We start from the raw sequence: 20885 nt of genomic DNA on the forward strand, positions 1-20885 counted from the left end.
TGTTAGTAACTTTTAATGTTGCATAGAAGCAATCGGTAGAGAAATACAAAAATTCAAGCGAAAACAGCAATAGTAGGCCTATTAATACTGAGTAAAAAAAAAAAAGATCACTAGGGGGCACTATTTCAGTTAGTGAACGGGTCACGAACAAGGCACTGTGATTTAAACATGGAGCAACGGCGAACGGTAGTAACGTGATACTCCCGTACCATCTGTTTGTATAATTTAATTAACAGCGTGGGCTCCCGCTAGCTTAACATAGTATTACCGTTTACTCTTGCATTAACAAGAGCAGCGGAAATCTGCTCAATCGTCAATGTGGTCGGAGTGCCCGCCCCCTCCATGTGGACTGAGTGCCCGCCCCCTCCATGTGGGCGGAGTGCCAGCCCCCTCCATGTGGACTGAGTGCCCGCCCCCTCCATGTGGGCTCCGTCTGCGGGCTGCAGTCAGGGGCTTCTCGCTCGTTCCAGAGGTGCTGCATTACCGCCATCTGCTGGACTGGCCCTTGGCCCATGTGTGAACTAGCACGGAATTCTTCCTGAACGCGGCTGCATGTGTGAATAGTGTAGCCTACATCACTAGCGGTGTCTGCAATGTTATAATGGTAGATTACTAATGTTATCAGTTCAAATCTGTACTGATAGGTTCTCAATTTACACTATCAACGATTTTGAAATTGTGTATTCTAGTGTGGACTATAGGTCACTGCGAGTTATGGAGGCTCAATGTCATAATTTACTTGAATTGTTTCAATATGTTTCAGCTGTTTATTACCGGAGATATGCTTACACCCTGTTGAAAATTAACTGGTGACAAAAAATAGATAATGGACAAATAGTGCATGACTACCACTCGTAGTCATGCACTATATACTATACTATATGGGCGGCAGTAGCTCAGGAGGTAGAGCGGGTTGGCTGGTAAACTGAAGGTTGCTGGTTCAATCCCCGGCTCCTCCTAGCTGAGTGTCGAGGTGTCCTTGAGCAAGGCACCTAACCCTGACTGTTAGCTCCCGACGAGCTGGCTGTCGCCTTGCATGGTTGACTCCGCCGTCGGTGTGTGAATGTGTGCGTGAATGGTGAATGTGAGGCAACATCGTAAAGCGCTTTGGGTGGCCGATGGTCAGAAAAGCGCTATATAAATGCAGTCCATTTACATTTACTCGTCGCCTGTTTCAAAAATGTTTACCGAACAGTGTGCTCAGTGTAACTACAGCGTACCTGCTTGAGAAGGTGTCTCTCCTGTTTCATTGCAAACTTAACAAAGACAACCCAAGTCTGTTCTCTTTATTCAAGAATATACACTACAAGAAACATAGATAAAAGCACTTTTTGGTCTTTCGATACCTTCTTGAATTCATAATCACAACATTTCGAATGAAAGAAGCAATGTCACAACTACCTTGCTTAAAATGAAGTGAATTGATCATATACTAAAGTCAATGTATACCACGTGCTATGCTAGCACAAAATGTGGTCTGTCCTTTTTTTGTTTTACAATATCAAACTATTGCCGCACTTATAACAAGGATAGGCATCGTAAGAATTGTTAACAATGCTCATTATGACAAAATGCAGAAATAGCTAGCTACCACAGACCAAGCTCTGAGCTTTAGCATTCAGAAATGTTGCTACTTAGGACTACTTGGGAATCAAGAGCAGTATTCCCCAGGGAGGCCAAACTATACACATTGAGTTTGTTTCTGTCTGGTTGAACTGTAGAAGTGCACCTTGTTGTCTCCCTCTGTCGGACCTGCGCAAAGAGATACAACAAGGTTAATGAAAGTCCCAGAAAATATATAATTTCACTCACTATTCACATTCCTTGGGTGAAACTAGTCGAAATGTTTAGGGTGATTTTAAGCTACAAGCTACTGGAAATGTTACACAGTGCGACTGAAGTCCAGTAGTTCAACCTTGTGTCTGAATCCACGGGAATAAACAGTGCCAGTTATAGTTTTTTTATAGGAAGAAAAGTGAGGGAAGCCAGAGGGTTTGGAAACTGGATTTAAAATGCTTGAGACTCAAGACAGTTAAAGTATTTCATCGCCTCAAATTATTTGATTTTGCGTAAACGCAATAGCACTATGAAACAGCATATTAAGTATTTCATTGGTTAGGTTTATGATATGAGGACGCAATGGTAAGTCAGTTGTTCTTTAAAACATTTCTGCTACCTGTGTTTTAGTGTTCAAATTGGTCAGTTTTAGGCCTACCTTACCATACAAATGTGTACCAATATGCCGATAGTCTTTCTGTTCACAAAATGTTAAACATTGTTCAAGTGTAGAGATTTATGATTACACAAACTGTAATATTATTGCCGCAATACAGTTATTTACCAATATTTGCCATGCACTGAAACCACTATTTCGGGCCTTTAACTTAGCCATTACATGGATGACGTTCTTTTTTAACCCGACAGTGTAGTTCCCGAGTTCCACAGCCATACATAAAACAGTACATAAAACAAGGATATTGTGTTGGTGTGTGTGCATTTGTTTACATGCATAGCTACTGGGCTGGGCTTTCAGGGAGGGGGAGACTTAAAGAGACAGAAGCTTAAACTATGTAAACTAGCTCTAATGAAATGACAAACCGTAAAAATAACATCATTAGATCCCTTTAAGGATGTTTCACTTGATAAGGACCTGGTACTAGTTCTACAGGCTGGACACCAACCTGTTACGCAGATGAAATCAAGATGTTCTTCACAAGAGCTTTCCCTCCATGTGGAACGTTCCACACTGGACACACCCCCACAGGGGCTGGAATGATGTGAGGCTGCATCCCATTGGGTGAAGTCCATTGGGTCACGGGACATCCAGAACCAGGAGCTTCCTGTAATTGACCTACCAACATTGAAAGAGTTGAAAGAGATAGCTGGATGGAAGGAGTATATTGTGGCCAAAGAATATTTTAAAAAAATTTGACAAGATAAAAGTGAGTGAATGGATGGACAGATGATCATAAGGACAGTCTTGTTTGTCTGATAGACACCAAGACCTTGCCAGTACCTGCGCAGGCCCACCCAGAGTTGTCTGGTTAGTGGGAAGGGGGCGCTAGCCACCAGCTCATCAACCATCTCCTGGTCCTCTGGGCCCCTGATGCTCAGCAGGTCCCAGTTAAAGTCTCTGCAGTAGAACAGGGCGTCGGACCAGCACAGCCGCTTCCCCACCAGTGTGACTCTCCTCTCCATCGCCTGAATGGTTATGGACGGTGGGGGAGGCACCAATTCTGGGGAAACAAAACACAGCCTGGTGGTGAGGGAGTTCTGCTCTCCATTTACACTGCATAGCACCGCAACATCTCACCTTAGAGTAACTAATGACATTCAGATGCATGTGGATGTAGGTGACCACTCCACAGTGCATCCTTTGACATAGTTGTCTACCTCACCATACCAACCGTCAGGGCCCTCTAGGCCCTCTCTAGTCCCAAGGGCCCAAGATATTCAAATTTTATTGTATCATTTCATAATGATATTATGAAATGATTCCTGCTTGAGCTGCTCCCCCCGCGACCCGACCCCGGATAAGCGGATGACGATGAGGATGAGGATTTCATAATTTCACAATCAACATCTAAACAAAAATGTTTCTGAGGAAATATACCCCTCAAAATGGCCTATTCAATTTATCGTTGAACGTGAAGGGTTGAATATAAAAAGCCCCTTTGTCAGCTTCAGACTCAGAATGCTGCTGACTGCAGTTATCTGGAAGAGAAATGCTATGCAGCTCTGTGATTGGTGGGGCCCTTATAATTTCACAGAAGTAAAAGTAATTCAATGAGATTTATTTCAAATGACATGATATCACAGATAACCTGCCCTGGTAACTGGGTTTCAATCCATTTAATGTCTATTACAGCTATGCGAGCAATTAAATAAATAAATATATGAAAGATGTAGGTACTAAAGTAACAAATAACTTGTTCTTTGCTACTTTCCTCCACTGATGACATGTAATGATATATTATGTTCCAACCTCCATACACTTTGACCTCACACAAAGTCAGGGCAGTTGCAGTTGCACAGGACAGGTAGAAGTTGATAAACCTTCCTTCCATTCCCCTGCACTGGACAGTCTGAGTCAGGCTGCCTGGGACATCATATATGATGGAACACCTGACAAAAAGTACAGAGAGAAGACAGTAGTCTGGTAAAGGTAGGCACCAGACACTATATGCCAGTAGCTGGTGTGTGGCCAGGTGTAGTTTAGTAGAGCAGGGGATGCAAAAATGCGTTCTCTTTTCTCACAGAATAATATTGTGTTCTATTTGGTCATTTATAATTTAGAGGAGGGTTAAAGGGATCAAACCCAGCATGTTTTGGCTCGGAGTGAAAATCCCTAGCCCTTACACTATCCTGCTCCAGTTTTTAAGGGGGGAAGTTGGGCAGGCGGTAGCAGTGATTCACCTTGGGTTGTCGTTGCCGTTGTTCACCGGTGCATTCCCGATGAGTATTTCCACGCCGTTGAGCCGATCTCTATTGGCGTTCCTATTAGTGACCTCGATCTCCGACACCCTGAACACACCGGGCAGCTGGAGCCTCCACCACGGTTTTTCAGGGTTGGTATGGGTGCAGCTCTGGTGAGTCCACTCGGGGTCGCTGTTCCCATCAATGGCGTGTTCAGCCTCCCCGCCAGGCAATGTTGAAGACTGAAGGGCCGTGCCGCTCAACGCCACGTTAATGCGGGATTCAGCTTAATTAAGAGGGACACCACAGAAAAGTTTGTCAGGGATTATTTTAATATTTTTTTATAATTATTTATTTCTGTTATTTCAATGTGTTTAAAACACATTGAAATACTTGCATGTTTGAGTAACTTATCGTCAGCCTCTTAATAGAGCACATAGAAATACCTGAAAAGTCCCACAGGTGGACGACCATACCTGGTGAATGCAAATGCAAATGAAAATAAAGTAGTACAAATCATTAGCAACATATATCGTGAAACTATTTTACATAACACATTCTAAATTATATTTAAATATTAACTCTAATTCTGATGTGAGGGGTAGAAAAATTACAAACGGCAACGATCAAAATGATTGTATATGGTCATCATCGAGGGTTAATTCCTTATAATGAACTCAGATACATAGTGGTGCTGTTTGGAGTACCTACCAATGATACTATAGAAGAGCATACTGTACCCCATCGTTCTGTAGAAACAACAAATTCCATTACTGACATTAATTAATACACTTGCTCCTCATATACAGTCCTCCATTTTAACAATGTTGTTACAAAGGCGTCGCTGAGATCAAGCCCAGACCTGCTCTGAAATTCCAGCAACATTGGTAGCAAGAGCTAAGCTGCAGAGCTTTTAAAGCCAGCTAGAGAGCGTGGCTGTCATACTTTGTCAGCGCGAACAAGCCACACTCTGCTCCGAAGCACTGAATGCAGCTTTTGTACATTATGTATATCTTTATGCATACAAATGATAGATACATGATTCGTGCATTTGTTACAATTCTGATAAATGTTAAAATCATTGTCATTATTTGAAACAACTAAAAACGTGTTATTTATATCCCAATAGGCAATGTCCTTGAATATACAAATACAACAGACTCCGCTAGAGGTGACAGACAGACAGACAGACAGACAGACAGACAGACAGACAGACAGACAGACAGACAGACAGACAGACAGACAGACAGACAGACAGACAGACAGACAGACAGACAGACAGACAGACAGACAGACAGACAGACAGACAGACAGACAGACAGACAGACAATGGTGTTTATTATGCATAAAGAGCGAGAGTACGAAAGAGTTATAGGCAAGTACATCCGGTGTCGCTCTTGCAAATGGTCTGCGATCTAAACGCTGTGTCGTTTGGAAAACATAGCATAAAGAATAGGTTTCCGAGGAGCGTTACCCTCTGGGAAGGGGCCATCATCAACCGCATCAAAGTCCTTCCGAAAAGGCACTTTGACGTTCCGAAATGAACTCAACTTTTCAAGATTTCTGAGCAGTGACCCTTTCCTATTTCATTATTTGACAATTAACATCTAAACAAAAATGTTTCTGAGGAAATTTACGCTTCAAAATGTCCTATTCAATTTATCTTTGAATGTGAAGGGTTAAATATAAAAAGCCCCTTTGTCAGCTTCAGACTCAGAATGCTGCTGACTCTGTGGTTATCGGGAAGAGAAATGCTATGCAGTTCTGTGGGGCCGCTATAATTTCACAGAGGTAATAGTAATTCAATGAGATTTATTTCAAATGAAATGATATCACAGATAACCTGCCCTCGTAACGCAGGTTTCAATCCATGTAATGTCTAAAAATGTCCCGGTGACCCTTTTCTGTTCATCATGCCTTTAGTACGGTTTTCAACCCCTGACATTTTTCCTTTATGATAGTTGCTTTGGGCAGATGTGTGCATCTGCACTAATCAATAATCATCTCATGATTGAATTGTTTAAAGTCAAAACACGTACCTGTGTATTGTGAAGTTATCATATAGTTTCTTTGATTATTTTCTTTAACATTGAAGTCCTTAATAGACAAGTTTCACAGCAGATATGCATGCATAACCAGGGAGCAAAAAGCATAGGAAAACAGATAGACAATTGTGAAGATGACAAGGATTTGTTATGTGTTTAACTGCTCTAATCTCTCTTACCAACTACCCTGCGCAACGATCTGCCAGAAACAAATCCAATAAAATTAAAAATTAAAAGAACATTTAAGTAAGAGAAATAATTATCATATTACATTCATTTGTGGAGTCCAACAATAAGTTGGCTACCATTACAGAGCAATCTAACATCCCAACATAGTTTTGTCTCTGACTTGAAGATGGTACTCACCTGCAGAGTCAGGAGGTCCTTCTGTGATGAATGAAGCATCTGCATCCAAGAGCAGAGCTTTATGAACCTGATTTGCATTAATAAATGAGCTATGCTCAAAACCATGCTATGGCACTGTGAGGGGGCAGGGGAGGCCCAACCTCTATGGTCTATGGTCACGGCAAGACAGGAAAGATAGAGATACCATTTGAATATGACATAATTTCTCAGCTGATAAGGATTCTAAAGCTGGCAGAGCTAGCTGTCTACAATGATTTGCCATTCAGCAGATTGTCATCTAGCGTTATTTATCAATTCGCCCTATTACTGCCAATCAAGGCGTGCCTGATTTGCCTTTCACAAATAAAAAAGGAGTGGCTGGTGGCCAGGACGATCCATGGCTAGACAAGCGAGGCTCACATTGAATTAACTCACTGCTTTGAAACATTTCCATAGCAGAAAACATGGTTTCACAGTGAGGTTAACACTATACTGAGTAGCACAAACTACTGCCCAAAACTCAGGCAATACGGATGACGACAAGTCTTGTTGGCACGTGCTCAGAAAGGCATTTAAAACTGCCAAGGGTGACTGTGGAGTAACATCAGAGTCCCTTTATCATAGTTCAGACTCATGTGGAGTTGATTAAAAACCATCACTAGAGCTATCAGCTGTGCTGTGGAGGCCCCTGCTTCTCCTCTTGAGGAGCAGAACATATATAAAGCAGAGGAAGTTCTGATGTTCTCCACAAGAGTGTGATCACCATGTGGAAGGGTCAACAGTGGAAATGCTCCCACAAGACCTGGCCTGGTGTTAGGTTTCTTACCATTGGGTGAATTCCTAAAGGTCACCGGACATCCAAAACCAGGAGCTTTCTAAAATGGAACTACCAACATTGATAGATCTACCAGGGTGGAACAGACGACAGTCAGACAGATATCAGAATGACAGACTTGTTTGTCTGATAAGGCCTGGCCAGTAGCTGGACAGGTCCTGTCGAATACTCTGCAAAATACGAGCGGTTGAGAACGACTAGGTTTGAAAGTTTAAGGCTTTATTACTCATATTTGGTTGATACATTTGCATCATATTTGCAAAACACATTTGCATAAGATAACAACAAAACCTGAGATGGTTTGCAAAGAATTCCTGAACATTCGTCAGGGCTTGATTTATATCCCCTAATTGTGTGGCTTTCCCCAACATGCATTTACCCAATCCCACCGCTCTATACTACGGGCCTTTAAACTGGACACCTCTTATGTCTCCCACTCCAGTTACCCATTTACTAAACATGCACTTTCAGCCATGTATTCCAAGAACATCACAATGTAAGACATGTCAACATTACATTGTGAAGAAGTTACACCTTAGACATCTTAATCATTACAGTGTAAAGAAGTTACATCTTAACCATTTCAATCATTACAGTGTGAAGAAGTTACATCTTAAACATCTTACTCATTACAGTATAAAGAAGTCACATCTTAAGCATCTCAATCATTACATTGTGAAGAAGTTGCATGCTATTTCATGTGAAGTAGATCAATTCTCTGGGATTAAAATCCACTTGTCACCTTGTTCATTAACCTGATCTTAAAGTGGTCAGCAAAATAAAGAATATGTTGGCGTTTTTGCACTTGTAAATACTTCATCGCGTTTGTAGCCTACACTCAGACGTGAGCTTATACTTGCATGCAGGTTTCTTCATTCATAAAGAAATAAAAACATTTGGGAGTATGCAAATTATTCTAAAGAGGTCTAGACTGGGAACGCACCAACGTGAACTCACTCGTGAACCGCTTGCCACCATGTTTTTTGTTTGAAGGGAAAGAAGAGTCTCATGGAGTATGCGTCATCCAGCTCAGGTTGTGTAGCCGTGCTTGTGCGCGTGTCGGCTCATTAGCATCTGTATGGAGGTAGATTTGTGTCTTTATTATGCAATCAAAAATAATAGGTTTGAGAGCAAAACTTTCCACACTGCAATCAAAAAATAGGTTTGAGAGCAAAACTTTCCACACTACAATCAAAAAATAGATTTGAGAGCAAAACTATCGACACTGCAATCAAAAAGTGTTTTATTGCAAGATAAATTAATGTGATAAAAAAAATATTAATGGGAATCCAAAAGTTTTGTTTGCAAACCCAAAAGTTTTGTTTGCAAATCCAAAAGTTTTGTTTGCGAATCCAAAAGATTTGTTTGCGAATCAAAAAGCTTTGTTTGCGAATCCTAAAGTTTTGCTTGCGAATCCAAAAGCTTTGCTTGCTGTTGAGCTGAATCTCGTGGGCGGGACCTACGCCGAAAGATGTAAGACACGTCTCTATTGGCCAGTCTCGATTGGAGTGACTGGCCAATAGAGTATTGAATACGGAGTATTCATAATCATTTGAAAATGAGAACTTCTGAAGTTATGATGACTTCAGTGCAGTTGATGTTTAGCCACAGTTAATACATGCAGAGTAGACCTGAGGGCTTTACTACGACATCATTGTCCAGCAGCGATCGCGGGCTGCTGATTTCCTCACAGCCTGAGAGCTATGAGGAATACAAGTGATCACAACACATTTCTGACAGCTGAAAATTGCGCATTTGTTGACCTTTATCCATTTACAGCAAACAAATGATTTTTTCTTGTTGAAAGATATTTTATATTGTTTTCATATTAATATTTACTGATGGCGTTTACAGAATGCGAGTGCGTGTTATATTGAAAGCGAGGCTGGGTGTGCGTATGAATATAGGCTACAGTGAGTTTTTTAAGGTGCTGTACAAGCAAATCATATTGTCTACTCTGTACAGTGACAAAGAGTGTACAGTAACCTACTTCATTCAATATCGAATAGGCTACTGTAGCCAACACTATGTACAAATGGTTTTGCTCTTTGCTCATGGCAGTTGTGACAATCATTTTAACGTGTCAGCAGGCAAGCTTCACTCATTCCAGGATGCATTATGCGTTGTCCTATAGCCTACTTGGAACATGTTTTGGAATGGATCTATAGTAGCGTATAGAAATTTGCTCATAACAGGCCAGCTGGAATACAAAGCAAACTCTTTGTATTCCAGCTGTTTTTTTTGTGATGTTTTATGAAGTTTCAATGATGCGTTGGTAATGTGTTAGACGGCTTAGATGTTCTTAGATGTTTTGTTAACCTGATTCCTATCCCACTCTGTTTAAAGGTTGGGTATGGGATTTGCGAAAGGCCAGCAGATTTTGAAAATACACAACTCAAATGGTCCTACCCCCTCTCCTTCAACGCTGACTCTGACTCCACCCATTCCAAGTACCTGGACGCGCAATCATGCACGAGCGCGAACACAGATGCGCGAGAGCGAGCCAGGCTAGCGTAGGTTTTTGTTAAACAACATGGCAACATTAAAAAAAAAAACATGGGGATGGTGGCGTCTTGTCTGCCATGGAAATTGTCTTCTACTGCTAGGTCCAAATGTGGATTAACTAGTTCCAGTAGCTACCGCAGGATAACAACAAACAGGAGCTTGCTCTGGGTCACGAGTACTGCACGAAGGGGTCGCGCGTGGGGCGCGGGGGAGGGGGAGTGCAGTACGACCGTTTGATTGACGTACTTACTGTCCAATGCAACTCGGTGGCTCTGGAAATCATTGGCTGGAGTTTTTCGAGCCCTGCCCGTTCCACAGATTATTGACTTGTTTAATTTTCATGTCAGTACTTCTAACTCAGTGGCTGTAAGTGGGTTATGATAAGGATTTCAAGTAATTCTGCAAAAATGGCCAAAAAAGCGAATTCCATACCCAACCTTTAAGTAAAAGTGTGCTACTGCTGCAAAATCTCTTTGCTTTTGTTTTTTTCTTTTCTTTAATGTGTTTGGAAATGACTTTTAATGATGTTAACTAGATCTCATAACTGGCCTTAACACATAAAATGTCTATATACCCGATACCGTTTGACTATAAGACCTCTATAAGAATCTCCTCTGTGCAACTATTCATGTAGTCAGTCAATGATCCAACTAGTAGCATGAATATGAATTACAGTCCAAGCGGGTTAGGCAAGTCAAGGCAATTTTATGTTTAAAGCCCGTTTCTACAAACAGTTTGTCTCAAAGGGCTTTACATAGCATGAGCATCATAACAACATCCTCTTCCCTTAAACCCTCACATCAACTGAGTAAAAACTCCCAGGAAAACCCAGGGGAAAAATTGCAGTTGGTTCAGACTGGGGATGGAGCTGTGGAGAATATGTGGAAACACAGAGAGACTGCGAGACGCCAAGGCCCAACTACAAGGTGCAAAATCTGTTTTTAGAGATACTGGGAGTCACTAACAGACCTGCATTCTGGGAGCCAATAAAAATCTTTGATGAGTCATAATAAAAATAATGACTCATTATTGTGCATTTAAAGATGTATATTATTACATTGCAGCATTATTTGGGGATGACAATACAAGACTTCCATGAATGTGCATTTGAAGGAGAGTTTGCTTTGTATTCCAGCTGGCAAATTTCTATAGGCTACTATAGATCCATTTCAAAACACGTTCCAAGTAGGCTATAGGACAAAGCATAATACATCTTGGAATGAGTGAAGCTTGCCTGCTGACATGTTAAAATGACAACTGCCATGAGCAAAGAGCAAAACCATTTGTACATAGTGTAGGCTACAGTAGCCTATTCAATATTGAATGAAGTAGGTAACTGTACACTCTTTGTCCCTGTACAGAGTAGTCAATATGATTTGCCTGTACAGCACCTTAAAAAACTCACTGTAGCCTATATTCATAGGCACACCCAGCCTCGCTTTCAATATAACACACACTCGCATTCTGTAAACACATCAGTAAATAATAATATGAAAACAATATAAAATATCTTCCAGCAAGAAAAAATTATCTGTTTACTGTAAATGGATAAAGGTCAACAGATGCGCAATGCTCTCCATTTTTGAACTGAGTGAGATTTTGTTTGGCTATATTAATATGTGACGGCATACAAATTTGTCCACAGACATGGTAGTGTATTGGATATAGGCTTATTGGCCTAAGCAACACCAGTAGAGGCATATACTTTTCCCTGAACTTTTAAACGTTGCAAACGTGCAAAACATATATTATATTTATGTGGCATTCAGTCCAATGCTTAAAAATATATGTGCAAAGTGTGCAAAGTATGAGTATGAATATTTGATGGAGTATGAGTAAGTGTTTCCTTCTGTTACATAGATAGAACTTTATCAATCCCCTTCAGGAGAAATGTGTTAATGTTTGTCCCTATAAAACAATAATGGTAAAAAAAAAAATACAAAACATGACGGTAACTCTAAAGTCAAACCGTCCAATCTGAAGGCTTTACTTAACCACTCCCCCTACTCACTTCCACCAATGCAAAGCGAACAGAACTGAGTAGGGGAGGGCGTAGCCCAACTAGTTTGTGACAGACCCAGAAGAACGCAACGCAAATTAAATGTGAACATGCATTGAGGCTTTAATAAAATCCCGGACGATTTTGAAATTTCACCCGGACGCATTTGATTCCTACCCTTCCACTGTTAAATAGCGGCGCAAGTTGTGTGGCGTGTGAGCGTGTGCATGGGTTGAATTGCGTGCGTCTCACGGAGAGCCCTGCGCAATGTTCAGCTGTCAGAAATGTGTTGTAATCACTTGTATTCCTCATAGCTCTCAGGCTGTGAGGAAATCAGCAGCCCGCGATCGCAGCTCCTTTGATGTGAACGCGCACAGAGCGCATAGTTCAGAGCCGGACAATGATGTCGTAGTAAAGCCATCAGGTCAACTCTGCATGTATTAACTGTGGCTAAACATCAACTGCACTGAAGTCATCATAACTTCAGAAGTTCTCATTTTCAAATGATTATGAATACTATTATTGTTATTTGAAGCCGTGTCAGTCTTGACTGTGGGTGGTGTGGTCCTCTGTGTCCGCTAGTGTCTATAATACAGTAATATTTTTGTCGACATTATCAAACGGAAGAACTTTTATTATGAAGAGCACAGGTCAACGAAGCACGCTAGCCAATAAGAGGACCCGCCCACCGGCGGAAACCAGATATTGAGTGGTAAATTCGTTTTGCTCAGTAAGAACCAAAAAACGAATAAAAGAACTGAAATTTTTTATTTTCGTTTTTTTGACAAAACGAAGAAACGAATAAACAAACTGAAATGTTGATTTTCGTTTTCTTGTCAAAACGAAAAAACAAAAAAACGGCTTGTTTTCTGATTTCTGCTTGCGTCAATTATTCCCAGAAAACAGAGTAATAAAACGTACCTTGCTCTAAACTGAGTGTTTAAAGCAGGTCAAGGACGAAATAGCAAAATTCAGATAACGGATCACTAGATAGAAGGTTCGCGAATGTTCGTGAACCTTTCACGTCATTCGAAGCGATCAGCGATCATCTGTTGCCAGGCAGATTGGGAGTGGATTACGTATGGATGACGCGCCCGGTACAAATTTGGCAGCCGGTACAAATTTAGTGTGACAGAGCCACTTGCCAAACACGCCCATTGCTCTGCCAGACACGCCCATTGCTCTGCCAAACACGGCCATTGCCAAACACGCCCATTGCTCGTTCTATGATGGCCATTAAGGATGAGTCGGTCGCGACTCGCGACCGATTCATTCACAACGAACGAATCCCGAAGGTGAACGACAAGAACTGGTTCCCCAAAACAAGAGAACTGGTTCTTTGATTCATTTTTTTTAACATAAAACAAAAATATGGTCACGTAAATAAAATAAACAAACGAACAGAGCTTCGTCTCCCCGCGACCTTATATTGATTGAGTCTACAACGTTCTCAAAGATTCAGCCAATGAAAGGTAGCAATGGTGTTGCTATGGCACCTGGGTAAACAAATGACAAGGTGGTACCGTCCGCCACACACGTTAACTAATGATCGCTGTAGGCTTCAATATCATGCAAGCACTTCATACGTTTTCTTTTTATTTTGTTCTACAACACAATTGCATGCTTTAATAAAGTATTGTTTTACCTACCATTACGAGTCTTGTTTGGTCAGAGAATGTCTAATATGAGGAGAATGGGCACTCGCTGGTTAGTTCCGGTTTTCTGGACTGGTTGCAGTAATAATCTCTGACCACGCGGGTCGCTCGTAGGTGACTCCAGAATGAATGGGAGCCAACGGGGTTTTATCCTCAGAATCCATTTTTCTCACAATGTAATTTTTTTGTCAAGTAATTTGAAAGTTGCTATCAAAAGGTGGGGCTAAAATAATAAACTCAGCTGAATATTGCATTTTTTAAGGTCACGTATCTGTTCTAAAAAGGCGTTAAAAACATGCGATGACGTCACACATTGTCATACTGTCAGAGGTACTGCTTTACGGCAGTTTCTAAAGCACTTCCCTTTTCCCGCAACGATAACACCAGCTTTTGGAGGTAAGGCTTTTTTTTGCTTAATACCCTAGTTACAGAGTTTTAGTGAGCTAATGTAAAAAAAAGAAATGCGCGAATGTTTTACATATGTATGTTACTTACAGAGAGTGTTTTTCTAATCCTCGCTAGTGCCGATGATAAAGCTTTTTTTTTAGTAACGATTATGAGCCATTTCTTTCTCCTAAAATAGAAACCTGGATTAGAATCATAATTTTAAGACTGCATCAATTTAGTTTACATCAGTAAACAATCTGCTGGAGAGCAGTGTTCTGTTGTACTCCTCCTCATGCATCTTCCTTTCTTCTCTACAGTTGAACCTTGATGCTGTGACAATGGTCTTCTTCCTCTGTCCTTTTCCCCTGCCTTTGTTCAGTATGTTCAGTGTTGTTAAATCATTTCTCTTTTTTTTTTATTAGTCACTGTTTGTTACTTATTGTGTTCTTGTTAGTGTGATGTTTGAATAAACTTGCCTGTTGCAATGTTGGTATAATGTTTGTATAATTACTGTTACACAACTGTTACTGTTTCAATGTGACCCAGACCATATTTCTCATTTAACAAACATGTGTAGCTTATAATGTGTGGCAGGGCAGAGCAATTATATTCAATGGCTTAAAACAAACCCAAAGTAAAGATCAGTGAATGCATAGAAATCAATAACAAGTGGTGTAGATGATTTTCCCTCTGTGCAAGGTCATTAGCCCAAGTCTTACAAAAAAATAACAACTGTAATAGCAGATGTTGAAGTTGTTAAATCGTTAACTAACAATTTGTATGGAACAATCGGTTAAGGTAAGTTAAGTGCTTGAGTCTCGACACACTTTAGGGAATGTCTAGCGTGCAACTTGAATAAGCCATGTGCGATATTACCCGGGCTCCAGCGCAACTTTCCTTACCAGGTGAAGCCTCAGGTAGCCTAGGACCATTCATACAGGAGCAAGCAAGAACGTTACCTTTTTCTGTCCTTGGGAAACGATAAGACGGACAATCCGTTTCCACTGTTAGTGCAGTTTATCATTGCACATTTACGAGGCATTTCTTTTTTAAACTATCTTTATTTTCGAAAAATAGACAATGACAGATTAAATGATATTGAGCGGGACATTGACTGTATTATTTAAGGTGGTCATACCGTACCTACTAGGGATGGGCAAAATGATTATTTTCCGGGAACTAGTTCTTTCAGTTCAGTTCACTATAACGATTTATTTATTTGATTTGTTCGTTTTGATTCGATCGTTACGTCAGATTACATCATTTGGTGTCTGCCCCCCTCCGCGAGACGGCCGTGAGCATAATTTAAACCACTTCTAGGCTCTAACCCCCATGAAAATCGAGAAGACATACTATATAGTATAACCGAATGTCCCACCAATATTTATACCACTTGCTTACTCTCTATATTTCATTCATGGTTTTACATTTATAATTTTATTTTACTTTACATTTAATTCTTCATTGTTCAGGCATTACAGAACTTTCATGGTCATAAATAAAAAATACGAACTGCAGTTTAATTTCTTTGTTTGTTCTTAAATTGTAGAATGGAGCAAAGACTCCTGGGATTGGGAAATGCGTTTATCCAATAAACAGATGGAGGTCAAGTCTATTTTCGAAAAAATGTAGGGGGATATATGAGTGGCCCCACGTCGAATGGTATGACCCAAGATACGTCAGACAGAGAAAGCGCGCATATTCGACGGTACCGCCTTGTCATTTGTTTACCCAGGTGCCATTGCAACACCATTGCTACCTCTCATTGGCTGAATCTTTGAGAACGTTGTAGACTCAATCAATATAAGTCGCGGGGAGACGAAGCTCTGTTCGTTTGTATATTTTATTTACGTGACCATATTTTTGGTTTATGTTTAAAAAAAAAGAATCAAAGAACCAGTTCTTCTTGTTTCGGGGAACCAGTTCTTGTCGTTCACGTTCGGGATTCGTTCGTTGTAACGAATCGGTCGCGACCGACTCATCCCTAGTACCTACCATGTATATAACACATTGAACATTGAACACAAGAAATGGAAGAAATTCCATTCATGCCCATGTACTTTCACCATACATACTATCTAAAAAATAAAAGGGCCTGCAGGAAAATATAAATCCAGTACGCAAAAATTGAGTTTGACGGAAAGTCGAAGTTAACACGTTTCTGATTGCGCTTCAGCTTCATATGCCGTCAAGAGGGGTCTCTGGTCGTAATCAGTCGCAAGTCTGTCCCTGACCAATCAGCATTCATTAGCAGAATGCTAGCGTGTATGGCCAACATAAGTACTCACTAATTTGACTTTTGAACCATAATCTATATTGAACTTGCGGAATCTACAATACAATTTGCGATATTTCAACGACATGCAGGTCAAAGAGGCATAATTAGCCGTCTAGCCCCATAGACTCCCATTCAATCTGGACTCGCCCGCGATGTCTCATGGAACTACAACCAAGATCGGTACAATGGGGCGTATAGGAAGTGCCCAGGCTCTTCGTAGACGGGCTCTGGTTTGGTCTAATATTAATAAGCAGTGCTTAGAGCTACTTGGAAGACGTCATTTAATTCTTACTGCACCGCTTTATGTATTAAGGATATTTATGAAAAAAAAGGCACGTATGTGCTTTATATAATGCTTAATATTTACACTTAACCTGGGTAATTTCGCCAGGACATTAGAAAGTCAAAGTAGTAGGCTACATGCATGCATGTTGAACATTTATTCAATCATTTCATTGACCAACAATATCCCGTCACACTTGGTATGGGCCGAGTTGTTCGGCGCCAAACTTAAAGGAGAAAGAGGGGGGGGGGGGGGGGGGGTCTTGAAGTCTATAACCCAAGCAACCATGTAAATCCTTCCACTGTCAAACATATTTTGCTCGAATTTGCGCGCTTTCTCTGTCTGACGTATCTTGGGTCATGCCATTCGACGTGGGGCCACTCATATATCCCCCTACATTTCAGAAAATAGACTTGACCTGTTTGGCAGAGCAACGGGTGTTTCTGGCAGAGCAATAGGCGTGTTTGGCAAGTGGCTCCGGCTTCTGATAGACCTACTTGGAGCAGCCAGCTATTAGGGCCCGTGTCCACCAAAAGCCTTTTTAAAAGGCGGAGCGCCTGTCTGCAATACATTCTCTATGGCAGGACGCGCAAGCAGCGCGCCTTTTAAAAAGCCGCCCGGGGCGGTAAAACGCTCCGCACGCCTCGCGCTTTGAGGGGCCGTGTCCACCAAAAGCCTTTTTAAAAGCCGGTCCTGTACGACCTCACGTTAAAGGTGGTATTCCCCGTACTGCCTCCTGCCATGATTAATGCTGTGGACCCACACTCTCCTCTGGGCAACCACGACAGGCGCAGGGGGATCGTCGAACCTCCGCTGCCACGGCAAGAAGCGCTAAATCTTGCATTCATTTTCTAATAAAATTGCAGGAGCAACCAGAGAGGACGTTCAGGAGTAATATGCCAGATGATGGAGCCAACAGATAGAAGCTGTATATCTATGGATACAAGCGATGATGCATATTAATGACGTAAACGAAAAACGCTCCGTGCGCCTTTTTTGAGCGGCGGGCACAAACGCGTTGAAAGCAGTGCACGGAGCGCTCCGCCTTTTAAAAAGGCTTTTGGTGGACACGGCCCCTTAGGGGAGGAGAGGAGAGGACGTCACGTTGAGGAAACTAAACCTAAGATTCAGAGAAACCAAAGTCACTCGACGGGAAAGAGCAAGGTACGTTTTATTACTCTGTTTTCTGGGAATAATTGACACAAGCAGAAACCAGAAAACAAGCCGTTTTTTCGTTTTTTCATTTTGTCAAAAAAACGAAAATCAAAATTTCAGTTTGTTTATTGTTTTTTCTTTCTTACTTAAAAAAACGAATTTACCACTCAATATCTGGTTTCCGTCGGTGGGCGGGTCCTCTTATTGGCTAGTGTGCTTCGTTGCCCTGTGCTCTTCAAAATAAAAGTTCTTCCGTTTGATAATGTCGACAAAAATATTACTGTATTATAGACACTAGCAGACACAGAGAGGACCACACCACCCACAGTCAAGACTGACACGGCTTCAAATAACAATAATAGCATTCATAATCATTTGAAAATGAGAACTTATGAAGTTATGATGACTTCAGTGCAGTTGATGTTTAGCCACAGTTAATAGCCTACATGCAGAGTAGACCTGAGGGCTTTACTACGACAACATTGTCTGGCTCTGGGGTCTCATTTATAACCGTTGCGTACGCACAAAATGGGGCTGAAAGTGGCGTACGTGACTTTCCACGCCAAGGTTGTGATCTATAAAAAAAAACGTACTTGACGGCAGAATGTGCGCAGCCCTAAGCAAACTCTGACCCATGCGTATACGCATGGTTTGGAGGAAAAGGAGACATGGGGATAAAAACAAACAAACAGTTGCCTCGAGGTATTATTCTTTACAATTAACATGTCACGTAAAACGCTTGCTTGGGCGAACAAGGAGGTGGAGACGTTCGTCTGCATTCTTGGGGAGGAAGACGTTGTTTACGATGTTTACGTAGCTGCCGCGGCGATCGACATCCGGCCTACCACAAAGGGTACTGTCGGCAGTGGAAACGCGACCTCGGAACTGAGCTGGGCTATACCGCCCCCTCCCTACCGCACCTTTGCGATCCGATCCGTTCCGCACCCTGCACGCGGCATAAGGTAACCCTATAAATACAGCGATGAGCCCCGTGCGTAATGCTGCACCATGGCACGGCTGGCACTGCTGGAGGACCATGCAAATGGCAGGATTCGGAGGGAGAGGGTCTCCAGGGACCATAACGATTTATTGGTACATAAAAATATGTACCTTTATTTCGGACCACTTCTTTTTTAATTCTGGAACTGTACGCTCCGTGCCACTGACAGGGTTCACTGCTGCAGCAACATGTTGCCACTCACTCCACTTTTCGTTGTGGCGCGTTTCCACTGCAGGGTGCGGAACGGATCGGATCGCAAAGGTGCGGATCGGGTCGCGTTTCCACCGCCAAAAGTGGGCGTGACCCGGACTTAGCCGTACCCGTTTTTGCCTAGTTTTCAGGACTCCTCCGTTGGGGTACTGAAAACGAGACGAGACGCCTGAAAGGGTCCCGGGAAATTCTAGCTACACACCCCCTCCGTTGATTGGTCGACAGAATCATCACTTCCGGGTGACGCGGGATAAAAACAAACAAACAGTAGCCTCGAGGTATTATTCTTTACAATTAACATGTCGCGTAAAACGCTTGCTTGGGCGAACAAGGAGGTGGAGACGTTCGTCTGCATTCTTGGGGAGGAAGACGTTGTTTACGATGTTTACGTAGCTGCCGCGGCGATTGACATCCGGCCTACCACAAAGGGTACTGTCGGCAGTGGAAACGCGACCTCAGAACTGAGCTGGGCTATACCGCCCCCTCCCTACCGCACCTTTGCGATCCGATCCGTTCCGCACCCTGCAGTGGAAACGCGGAAGTGTACGCCGAACAAAACTAGCCTACTTTTCGGGCCTCCTCCTCACCCACAAGTGTCTCCACTTCAAGCTCCGTGAAATTTCGCTTTTTTGCTTTTCTCAGTCCTTCTGCCATAGTTTCCAACTAGACATAACACTTGCATCTGAGTCTGTTTTATATGCATATCGCATTCGGAGGTCGTTTGCATTGACCATTTATGGTTAAAAGGGGGCGTGTACAGGGCGGAACGTGAAGCTGATTCAGCTGCGCACACTTGTAGGCACTCTGTGATTTATAAAGCTAAGATTGCTTAGAGGTGTGCGTACGCAGGGTTTTATACGTCTGAATATTCTTTGTTGCACGCAAAACTTGGATTTTGGCCGCACGTACACTTTTAGTAACGATCCCACGCAAAGTTTTATAATGAGACCCCTGAGCTTTGCGCTCTGTGCGCGTTCACATCAGAGGAGCTGCGATCGCGGGCTGCTGATTTCCTCACAGCCTGAGAGCTATGAGGAATACAAATGATCACATTTCTGACAGCTGAACATTGCGCATCTGTTGACCTTTATCCATTTACAGTGATCAAATTATTTTTTCTTGTTGAAAGACATTTTATATTGTTTTCATATAGGCCTAATTATTTACAGACGTGATTACAGAATGCAAGTGTGTGTTATATTGAAAGTGAGGCTGGGTGTGCCAATGAATATAGCCTACAGTGAGTTTTTTAAGGTGCTGTACAAGCAAATCATATTGTCTACTGCTCTGTACAGTGACAAAGAGTGTACAGTAACCCACTTCATTAATATCGAATAGCCTACTGTAGCCTACACTATAAACAAATGGTTTTGCTCTTTGCTCATGGTAGTTGTGACCATAGAAATCTTATATGATAGACGGAGCATCGATGCTACCGCCTACTGGCGCTGACGAGACGCGGGCCGCCATCTTGGAGTGGTCATCCGCATGATCCGCTCCACTCAGTGTAATCCGTTTGGCTGGAGCAATGAACTGTCAGCGCATTTAATTAATCATACCTCACTGAATACCACTGATTTTCATGCGTTTTTTTGTCATACGTGTAGCTATGATAAAGGCCACATGGTTTGGCGTGTTTTATTATTCAATACCAATTATACCAATAGTACGGTAATGTTAAATCTTACTTGTGAAAAGTAATCCCCCGATTCCTATTGTGGATGGTCCGCCGATTTGAGCAGGAATACGCTGAACAACAGCCCGGCATCCTG

General features: G+C 42.0%; 1 protein-coding gene and 2 long non-coding RNA genes across 3 annotated transcripts in view; all 3 read right to left on the reverse strand.

The window, feature by feature from the left end:
• Positions 1-20885, reverse strand: part of LOC132456430 (uncharacterized) — a 70372-nt gene that overhangs the window by 40668 nt on the left and 8819 nt on the right. The gene's annotated exons all lie outside the window — the stretch shown is intronic.
• LOC132455539 (C-type mannose receptor 2-like) lies at positions 1260-5310 on the reverse strand. The gene is made up of 6 exons (XM_060049383.1): positions 4863-5310; positions 4417-4702; positions 3986-4125; positions 3017-3236; positions 2682-2851; positions 1260-1752 (listed from the first exon to the last, which is right to left on the reverse strand). Exons 1-6 carry the CDS (start codon positions 4888-4890, stop codon positions 1682-1684), a joined length of 915 nt encoding a protein of 304 aa, XP_059905366.1. The 5' UTR covers positions 4891-5310; the 3' UTR covers positions 1260-1681.
• LOC132455540 (uncharacterized) lies at positions 9179-20118 on the reverse strand. The gene is made up of 3 exons (XR_009525276.1): positions 20063-20118; positions 18363-18393; positions 9179-9272 (listed from the first exon to the last, which is right to left on the reverse strand). It is a non-coding gene; the product is annotated as an uncharacterized LOC132455540 (long non-coding RNA).

This window comes from Gadus macrocephalus, chromosome 4 (assembly GCF_031168955.1).
Source record: "Gadus macrocephalus chromosome 4, ASM3116895v1".
In the NCBI taxonomy this organism is placed as follows: domain Eukaryota; kingdom Metazoa; phylum Chordata; class Actinopteri; order Gadiformes; family Gadidae; genus Gadus; species Gadus macrocephalus.

Excerpts from the sequence above, each read along its gene's own strand:
- LOC132455539 (XM_060049383.1), bottom strand. The coding sequence starts at position 4,890 with ATGGTCGTCCACCTGTGGGACTTTTCAG. Across the intron at positions 4,703-4,862 it reads CCACCTGTGGGACTTTTCAG|CTGAATCCCGCATTAACGTG; the intron begins GTATTTCTATGT and ends CTCTTAATTAAG. Across the intron at positions 4,126-4,416 it reads AACGGCAACGACAACCCAAG|GTGTTCCATCATATATGATG; the intron begins GTGAATCACTGC and ends ACTTTTTGTCAG.